Genomic DNA, 10,388 nt, shown 5'->3' with positions numbered 1-10,388 from the left:
CACTACTTACTGCAAATGGTGGCATGAGGTTGACAGGCACTACTTACTGCAAATGGTGGCTTGGGTGCATTGGCTTGAAGTTAAAAGGCACTACTGTAAATGCACTTACTTCCTGTTTGCACTGTATATTGATTTTAGATAAAACGCTACCACTTACGGCTGTGATTTTTGGCCATCTTACTCAGTCCCCCTCCGCTGAGCAGATGCAGAGAATTCTTCCATCAATGAAAAATAAAAGTGTTATTAGTTTTTTTTTAAAATGTTGAGAATCTCTCTCCTGTCAATCACTCCATGAAAGCCACACCTTTTCCGGTGGGGGGGGGGGGGAAGGGGTTATAAAACCCGGAAATGTGGGTGTGGCTCAGTCTCTGCAAGATGGAGGAGGAGAGGTCACGACTCACTGTCTTTAGTGGGTTTGCACCCTACTTCAAATGGTATGAAACTGCACTTGAATTTGGTGGCCTTGCACCCTGCTAGAAGTGGTAAGAAACTGCACTTGAATTTGGTGGCCTTATACCCTGCTTGAAATAGAATTTCAAGGATTAGCCGTGAGTCAACTACCAGCCCACCAGCCGTGAGTGAGTTGCCAGCACAACAGGCTTGATTGACTGAGACGCCAGCCCAAGAATCCATTTGGCGCACAATTTGCATACTAGCTCCCTCTGGAAACCAGTCCCTTCAGCCCACAACACCCATACTAGCGCTCCAGAAATCCGTCAACCCTCTGCAAGATTAGCTCAGTCTAAAACCCCAGATAAAATATTCGGGGGGGAGGGGTGTGTGTAATGTGCTGGAGATAAATCGCAGAGGTGCCTCCAAAGTAATTCCAATAGTTTTAATTACTGCAGTCTTTCTTACTATTGTTAGAGCACTTATACATTAAAGAAAAAAGAATTAAAGTTTGGAACTGCTGCATTTACGAAGAACCTTGCAATTATAGAGGAGCAGTACGCTCCGCTTGTAGATGACGCCGCCATGACAGAAGCTGGTTACGGGAATGTCGCTGAATATTACCCATCAGCTACTACGGCTTTTTCGCAGAGTGAACCATCTTGCTCCGCTCTAAGATCTTTGGTCAGGATGGAAGCCGGGTCTCTAGAGCTACGAGGTAGCATCTCTACCAGCTGCAGCACAGTGCCATCCTCTTTCCATCTTGAAATCTATCACTATGCTAAATATATTCCGCACACTTGAAATTTTTTGTCGGTCAATGTTCGTATTCTGCATCTCGGAACTATAGCCCTTTCTTTGAACTCCCAGATGGGGATAACATGCTTCCTGTATCTAGTCCATTGAGCCACATCAGAACTATATATATTTCCTCTTCCCATTCAGCCCCTCTCCGCATATAACAGAACCACCACCCTAGGAATCGCAAAAGATACAGCTTGGAAACAGAAGTAGTTTTCACAGGCCTGTGCAGAAGCAAGCATCTAACAAGTGTTCTACTGACCACACAAGCCAAACAGCTTGGACATCCTGCAAGTGGTAACCTAATGTGCACATGTTCTGTCTTTTATGCATTAACAAGGTGGTGGGTCGTTGGGAGACAAAGGTTGCAGACAGTAAGGAATAATGGCATTCATTTACATCATAATGTTTGAAGAAATCATATTAATCACCCCACATTAGGCAGCTAGGACTTTATGTGAGGGTGTGAGAAATACAAAGCACCACCAAAGCACCCCACCCTTACCCACTGTCCTGAACCTAAAGGTTAATTGTCTTTTGTAAATTGCCCCTAGTGTGTAAGACATAGAGCTAGTGTATGGTGATTGATGGTCAGCATGGACTCCACACTGTATCTCCAAGGTAAACTAAACCAAGGGTATAGGTGCTTTGGTATCTTACAAGGTGAGAAATCGTCCAATTTTAGAAAAAGATCATCTTTGCATCCAAACAGCATTGACATTAGTTTTTCTATAGTCTTGGGCAGCAAAGCTTCAAGTGTCATTCGTTTTATATTGATGAACTTGCATTGTTGTTAACTCCACATATAACCCATGTATATATCCACACACACACAATAACAGATTCAAGTGAAATGGAGAACACCAATTTATTCACATTATACTTCTGTATATACACAAGTTAGGTTCAGTAGTATATCTTACTGAATAATTCAATAAACTGTGTACAGGACGCAGTAGTAATAGTTTTGCAGCTTGCTTCATGGAACAGTAAATCCACCCACACAGGAAGCTCAGTGATTAGCATTTAGAAGTCTGGGCGATCCTTCTTCAGCTTACTGTAGTCCGTATTCACCGCATAGAGCTATTAACAAATAAAAAGATTATTCAAAAATACTTCTTTTAAAAATTCTAATAAACATGAAACTTGTCCACCAATTAACATTCAATACTGGAGGGGTAACCTTTTTCACAGAGAGCGTGGTGGGTGTATGGAACGAGCTGCCAGAGGAGGTAGTATCGCAACGTTAGTGAAACATTTGGACAGATACATGGAAAGGACAGGTTTAGAGGGATATGGGCCAAACGCAGACAGGTAGGACTAATGCAGATGGGACAGGTTGGTCAATATGGGCAAGTTGGGCTGAAGGGCCTGTTTCCACATATGTGACCCTATGACTGTAGTTGGAAGAAAGATTTTCCAATGCCACTATACTCAAACTCATATTATGCAAAAAAGAAATCTAAAAAGCTCTTACTAAAAATGTTTCCTTTCAGTGAAACCAATAACATGCAAGTCTCTTAGTTGGTCACTTATCCATGTTCTCCAGAGATGTCACCTGACCGACTGAGTTACTCCAGTCCTTATATGCAAATCTTACAGTTTCACACAGTGAACAAGAAAACACAAGGGAAAGATCAGCATAAATATTTGAAAATGTTCCTCCAGTTCTTTGCAGTAATATCAATTAGCAATTGCTTTTTGACATTTCACAAAATATACAACGGATAGCTATGTGAAAGAAATTTCCCCCTGAAAACAATTTACCAGCAATTTATTAAAATGCAATGGGAGAGGAAGGGAAGAGCATTTGGTGGTGGGTTGGGAGAGTTTGGCAGGGTGCGTAGAGATGGAAGAAGGAGAGGAATCCTATTTGGACATCAGTCTTTCATACGTGCCAATCAGACATGTGGACATGAGCAATTCTAGTAGCATGCCTCTTATCAAATTAAAGATAGATACAAAATGCTGGAGAAACGCAGTGGGACAGGCAGCATCTCTGGAAGGAAGGAATAGGTGGCGTTTCGGGTCAAGACAAAGAAGGGTCTCGATCCGAATCGTCACCCATTTCTTCTCTCCAGAGATGCTGCTTGGCCCAGTGAGGTACTCCAGCATTTTGTGTCTATAATTGGTTTAAACCAGCAGCTGCACTTCCTTCCTATACATATTAGTCTTTCCAACCCATTGCAGGGCTCATGGCTTTTCTGTGACCACATTCGAAATAGTCCACATCCTTTAATACTCAAGATTATTTTTCATTTATCACGTTTTGCATAAAAATTAAGAACCAACAGGAGTTCCAAACTTTATCTCCTGTTACATTTCTTAATTTCACTCATGAAAGATTAAAAACCTCCAGATTATGCCCTGTGCTCCTTGGCCTTCTCCCCCCCCCCCCCCCCCCCCCCCCCCCACCACACCCCTCATGGAAATAGCTTCTCACCACTGACGCCAGCAATTATTCTTAATATTTTAAAACGTCCACGTGCCAAATGCCAGAAAGTAACAAAACTGGTAAAACTCAATTTTCAGCACAGTCAATACTGCCTTCCCAACATTGTTCAGAGTATTCCTCATTAATTGTAGCAGAACTTCTGCTCACCAAAAATACTCCCCAAGATATAAAGATGGACATTTCAGTGGCACTGCAGATTGTTTTATTCAGCATGTCCACAACATTTTAAACTCCTCCGAACACATTTAGAATCTTCACAGATTTTGCATTTGGAAAACATTCTCATTTAACCTTTTTACGCTCCAAACGAGGTTTCGCTCATTTGCTTACATAAAAGTTAATTTGCAACTTTGGCCAGCTTCTTCTGTTAATACTTTCATGAATTAAATTGTTCAGCAATACTGTTGCTTTGTCTCTTTACGCACTCAACAACTGTGTATACTAACATTAACCATGATGAGGAAGAGGCGGAGAAGAAAGTTATTTCAAAATATTATTTCAATCATGCTCTGGTCTCCATAGATCTAAAACAATGGATGAAATATTCCCAAAGAAATGATTGTGCAATTGATTCCGGCCTTTGTTCCAATTTTATACTGTCATTTTAATATCGTTTCAGCTCAATGTTTAACATTCCAAAAATTAAGTGGTGTATACAACCACAAATTCTGGATAAAAGGACAAAAACTCAAGAGCATTCAATAATCAAATCCGTTTTGCTGCAATGAATTCCATAAAATGGTTACCTTGTATTGCCCAGTTGGTGGAATTTTGTTCCATGGTTCAGGGTTATTCTTGCGATCCCAGCTATATGGTAGAAGGGAGATTACATAGTTAGTAACAAAAAAATTACACTTTATTTCAGGACCTTAAAGTAACAACTTTTGTTGCAAATATCTGGTTAAAAACTTGCCTGTTATGTTGAAAACAAATATTTGTCTATGCATTCGAATAAAAACTCATTTTACACATCCTTTTCTAAAGCATGTAACCAGGAACTATTCAAGGACAATAATGTTGGACATGTTACACTCTTAACATCAAAACACCAAAACCTCATTCAATAAATTCCCCCGTAAAGTTAAAATTAAAAACTATTGTCGGTGCTAATATGGATCTTACACCAGAAAATCTGAATTCAGCTGTTAATGCACAAGCAATTTAACATCTATGCAATTTGATCTTGTCGTTAAAAAACAAGTTGACATGTAATTTAATGCAAAAATATAAACGTTCTAAAGAAATCGGTACTATAATTAATAGATTGCTGAGTCAGGTGCAAGTTTCACTATCACATGACAGTATTTAAGATGAATAGGTGCACAGGTTTGCTTGATTTACACACAACCACAGCCTGACATGTGCTACTGACGCAGTCACTTACCTAACGTCTGGGTTGCGGAGAGCAAGCCGCATGAGGTACATGCTTGCTCCAGCACTACCAGTTAAGATGAAGACAAATAGTGGAATTAGCTATCAGGGATTAAAGACAAAAATAGTTTAACATTCTCAAGTGGATCCAATGGAAGTTTTCAAAAAACTAAAACTAAACTTTAATTTGTTTAAAAGTTCATAAGTCTCAGAGCAGACGAAGGCCATTCAGCCCATCAAACCTACTCCAACATTCAATCATCGCTGACCTATATTTCCCTCTCAACCCCCTTCTCCTGCCTTCGCCCCATAACCACTGACACCGGTACTAATCAAGAATCTATCTATCACTACCTTAAAAATATCCACTGACTTGGCCTCCACAGCGTACTGTGGCAATGAATTCAAACAAATTCACCACCTTTGACCAAAGAAATTCCAACATCTCCTTCCTAAAGGAACGTCCTTTTATTCTGAGGCTATGACCTCTGGTCCTAGACTCTCCAATGAGTGAAAACATCCTTTCCACATCCACTCTATTCAGGCCTTTCACTAAGTTTCAATGAGATACCCCCCCCCCCCCCCACATATAATTCGAAACTGCAAAACTCATCATATGTTGACCCACTCATGTCCACAAACCTTTCTCCAGGAATCAAGCAAAAAACATGTTATTACCTGAACAATTTCCAAGTACTTTACCTATCACACAAAGTGAATATATTTAAAATAACCAAGTCATCATCTCAAGAGCACTGAAACACCCATCAACTCCAACACACTAGGTGTTGGGTAAAATGATAAAACAGATAGAAATGCAAATCTTTATAATTTTAGTTATGAATTCTCTGCACAGTGCCGACTTAAAGTTTACTGCTGTCATAAAGTGCTCTTTCCCAACAAACAGATAATATAAATCAAATTTATCTCATTACGTCCTTATGGAGCTTTCATGGAAAATAAATTAATATTCTGCAAAACTTCCTTATGTCTGAATAAGCAATTTACAAGAAGTAAAGCATGTTTGCCATTTGAAAAATAACCTTGAAAGTGCAATAATATCGAAGTCTAATTACCAAATTCCACAAAAGCAAACTTTATAATCCACATGGATTGTGCAAAAACTCATTCTTCTTTCTCCAAAATGCATTTGTTTATTCCACATCCAAAAATTTCACATCTATCCTACCAAAATAGCATTAAAATGCACTTGTGCCTAATTGATCACATGCAAAAGAACTACCTCGAAACAAATAACAAGAGATCATGCATTGAACCATGCTCTCCGAGAGGAAAGAAAAATTACACTTCAGCCCATCTTCCTAATTTGCTACAGGTGGAGTATCAAACCAATTAAAGGGAAAAAATGCTGGAGTAACTCAACGGGACAGGCAGCATCTCTGGCGAAAAGTAATGGGTGACGCTTCGGGTTGAGTTCCTACTTCAGACCCGACCCTCAACACGAAACGTCACCCATTCCTTCTCTCCTGTCCTGCTGAATTACTCCAACATTGTGTCCTTCTTCGGTTTAAACCAGTATCTTACACTATGGGAAAACAAAATGGCTCAGGTAATCATTTAGATTTAGTACCGATTGTAGCAATTTAGCAGCTTTTCAAAACTCTTGTCCAACTGAAGCTTTGCAGTTAATCAATAAATCAATACCATTACTAAAGTCAGCAATTTATGACTTCGGGAAATAGGTGACCAAAGAGAATAATGCTGACACATACGATTGTCTGCAAACCAACTGGCATTTTATTCTCAATTCATTTACAACCCATTATATCATCCAGTAATTTGTAATGAATAAAGTGGAGAATCTGTACTAAAAGCAGAAATTATGTCCAAATAATTGATTGAAAACAGAGGCTGTCATCACTGCAGTGCTCACTGTGGTGAGAAGGCACCATAAATAAAGTGTTGATTCTCATGCACGGGGAAAATCGGCAGTACTTCTATAACTCAAAACTCTACCCCCCATTGAAATCCATGTCACCTCACCACAACTCAGATTATCCATGATTTAAACTGGCAGGTCGACAATGCGGAAATTTAAAATCAACAAACCACAGGGGGAATTTAAAACAGATTTTAAAAAGTGTTTGAAAGTATGGAAAATTAACTAATGGAAAAAAAACGTTATAGATTAAAGCCACGTAAATATAAACAGTAGATGTCAGCAGACATGTTCTAATCACATGTTGATCAGCACTCTCGTGCAGCCAGCTGAAAAGGGGGACCCATTCTGAGAGTTTTGTTGGACTAAATTCACAAAGGTAAAATTATCAACTCAACGTGTTGAATTAATTAAACCATGTAAAGCATGTTACATGTAAAAATATATAAAATTGGGCATCGGTTATTTGAATAAGGCGTGCGGCACACTGTACGCCACCCCCACAATCACAATGCCCCCATCCATATACCCCCAACACCTGTCAGCCAACATCAACAACCCACCGTGCCATGAAATCTCCCCACAACCCACACCTGTCTGTCCCAGCCCCAACCATTTCTCTCCCTCAACCCATCTAAAATCCCACCATAACTCCACACTCCTGCCCTATCTCCTCTCCCCACAGCCCCACCACCTCCTCCCCAAGGCCCTCTCTGCACCCCTCCCCACTTCCTTGTCATTCATCCTCCTCCTCCCTCCAAACTCCTCCACATACACTCCCCCTCCTCTCCACCATATCCTCACCTACCACCAGCCCCCTCCCTCCACCCCACCCTGAGCATCCCAAACCTCTCTCACTCCACCCCCACATCTCCCTCCTCCACCCCACCCATTCCACCCTTGCCCATCCCGCTTCGCCCCCTCCCTCTCCCACCACACTCTCTCCACCACCCCACCCTTTCCCCTCTTTCACACCGCCCAGTCCCTCTCCCACACCTTCCTCTACCCCTCCCTCCCTCCACCCCAACCCTCTTTCTCCCCTAGCCACACTCCCACTCCCCCTCTGGAGTTGCTTTGTGCCTGCAGGAACTCTGATGGCACTTCTCTCCCTAACCCTTTCCCTCCACCCACATCCTTGTACTCTCCCTGACCCCTACCCCTGTTCTTGCACCCTCTCCCCTTGTCCTCTCTCCCCCCTACCCCCAGCTCTCTCTAAAACAGAAATTAAAAACAGAAACAGAAAAATAGGTGCAGCAGCAGGCAATTCGGCCCTTCGAGCCAGCACCGCCATTCAATATGATCATAGCTGATCATCTAAAATCAGTACCCCGTTCCTGCTTTCCCCCCATATCCCCTGATTCTTTGAGCCTTAAGAGCTAAATCTTGAAAACATCCAGTGAATTGGCCTCCACTGCCTTCTGTGGCAGAGAATTCCAGATTCACAACTCTCTTGGTGAAAACGTTTTTTCCTCTCTCCCCCTACCTCTACTCTCTCCCCCTTACCCTCCCTCCACCCCCTTTCTCCTGCCTCCTCACGCTGGGGGTGACTGCGGGCCTGCCGGGATATCAGACGGAACATGGCTCCCCACTCTCCCCGGGGTGACTCCGCGCCTCCCCCGACCCCACCACTTCCTCACTCTTTCCTTTCCCCCTGTGTCTCTCACGATGGGGTGGGTCCGCGCCTGTCTCCCCTTGTCTGTCTCCCCCCCCCCCCCCCCCCCCCCTCTGTCTCCCCCCGTGTGTGTGTCTCGCTCACGCTGGGGTGGCTCCGGGCCTGTCTCTCTCTCTGTCCCCCTGTGTTGGTGTGTGTGTGTCTCTCTCTCACGCTGGGGTGGCTCCGCGCCTGTCTCCCCTTGTCTGTCTCCCCCCGTGTGTGTGTGTGTGTGTGTGTGTGTGTGTGTGTGTGTGTGTCTCACGCTGGGGTGGCTCCAGGCCTATCTCTGTCTCTCTGTCCCCCTGTGTGTGTGTCTCTCTCTCTCACGCTGGGGTGGCTCCGGGCCTGTCTCTGTCTCTCTGTCCGTCTGTGTGTGTGTCTCACGCTGGGGTGGCTCCGGGCCTGTCTCTGTCTCTGTTCCCCCGTGTGTGTGTCTCTCACGCTGGGGTGGGTCCGGGCCTCTGTGTGTCTGTGTCTCACGCTGGGGTGGCTCCGGGCCTGTCTCTGTCTCTCTGTCCCCCTGTGTGTGTCTGTGTGTGTGTCTCACGCTGGGGTGGGTCCGGGCCTCTGTGTGTCTGTGTCTCACGCTGGGGTGGCTCCGGACCTGTCTCTGTCCCCCTGTGTGTATGTGTGTGTGTGTATGTGTCTCTCTCTCACGCTGGGGTGGCTCCGGGCCTGTCTCTGTCTCTGTCCCCCCGTGTGTGTGTGTGTGTGTCTCACGCTGGGGTGGGTCCGGACCTGTCACTGTCCCCCTGTGTGTGTGTGTGTGTGTGTCTCGCTCACGCTGGGGTGGCTCCGGGCCTGTCTCTGTCTCTGTCCCCCCGTGTGTGTGTGTGTGTGTGTGTGTGTGTATGTGTATGTGTGTGTGTGTGTGTGTGTCTCACGCTGGGGTGGCTCCGGGCCTGTTTGTACATCTGACGGAACATTCTGCCTCCGCTCCTCGCGCCGCTTTCTGCCGCAATCAAAGAGCTTATAGCGGATCTTTGGCCGCAATGTCACCTTTGGGTCCTTCCTGCCCGGCCCTAGCGGCCACGCACATCCCCAACGACACCGCCAGCCCTCACCACCACTCCTACCCCTTTATAATAAATGAGATTTTATAATTAAACGAGACTTTCTCCATATTACGATTTAAAATACATAACTTCATTCTAACCCTGAAAACCCGGCAAGGAATGTGGCTACCTATATTCTGTAAGCCCGGCCCGCGCCCCCCGGTCACGTGACGGGGGCGGCCGAAGCCGCTGCGGAGAGTCACGTGGAATAGCTCTGATCAGGTGAAGCCTGAGGGGCCGAGTGGCCTCATCCTGCACCGGTATTCAGTTTAGTTTATTGTCACGTGCACTGAGGTACAATGACCCATGCTATCCAGTCAGTGGAAAGACAATCGAGCCGTCCACAGTGTACAGATACATGATACAGGGAATAACGTTTAGTGCAAAATAGAGTCCGATCAGATAGTCCAAGAGTCTACAATGAGGTGGATAGTAGTTCAGGTCCGCTCTCTAATTGGGGTAGTGTGCAGTTTTGGTCTCCCAAATTTGAGGAAGGACATCCTTGCTATAGGGGGGTTGCACGTAAGGTCATCGGGTCAAAGGGCGTGACGCACGGAGCAGCTCAATCCATGTGGAGGACATGGCTGCCTCAGCATACACAGTTAATACACGAAACGCGTACGTTCTTACCTGTTAAAATCCGCCGTAATGGTCAATCTTTGCACTGTAAATAATTGTGGGTGCTGATTGAAAGCAGGAAGGTATAAGGTTTACAAGTGTTCAAGAAGGAACTGCAGATGCTGGAAAATCGAAGGTACACAA

At 44.4% G+C, this 10,388-nt stretch overlaps 1 protein-coding gene across 2 annotated transcripts; it reads right to left on the bottom strand.

Moving 5' to 3' along the window:
• Window positions 1-2,034: 2,034 nt before the first annotated feature.
• ndufa4 (NDUFA4 mitochondrial complex associated) lies at window positions 2,035-9,529 on the bottom strand. 2 transcript variants are annotated; one of them, XM_033035367.1, is made up of 5 exons: window positions 9,474-9,528; window positions 9,013-9,030; window positions 5,031-5,119; window positions 4,393-4,453; window positions 2,035-2,274 (listed from the first exon to the last, which is right to left on the bottom strand). In XM_033035367.1, exons 1-5 carry the CDS (start codon window positions 9,495-9,497, stop codon window positions 2,218-2,220), a joined length of 249 nt encoding a protein of 82 aa, XP_032891258.1. In that variant the 5' UTR covers window positions 9,498-9,528; the 3' UTR covers window positions 2,035-2,217. The 2 variants fall into 2 exon arrangements, with proteins under 2 accessions (XP_032891258.1, XP_032891257.1); XM_033035366.1 differs by lacking the exon at window positions 9,013-9,030 and having other exon boundaries at window positions 9,456-9,529.
• Window positions 9,530-10,388: the final 859 nt, after the last annotated feature.

This window comes from Amblyraja radiata, chromosome 16 (genome assembly GCF_010909765.2).
Source record: "Amblyraja radiata isolate CabotCenter1 chromosome 16, sAmbRad1.1.pri, whole genome shotgun sequence".
In the NCBI taxonomy this organism is placed as follows: Eukaryota; Metazoa; Chordata; class Chondrichthyes; order Rajiformes; family Rajidae; genus Amblyraja; species Amblyraja radiata.
The sequence above is the reverse complement of the archived record's forward strand: the minus strand, read 5'-3'. Positions and strand labels throughout refer to the sequence as shown.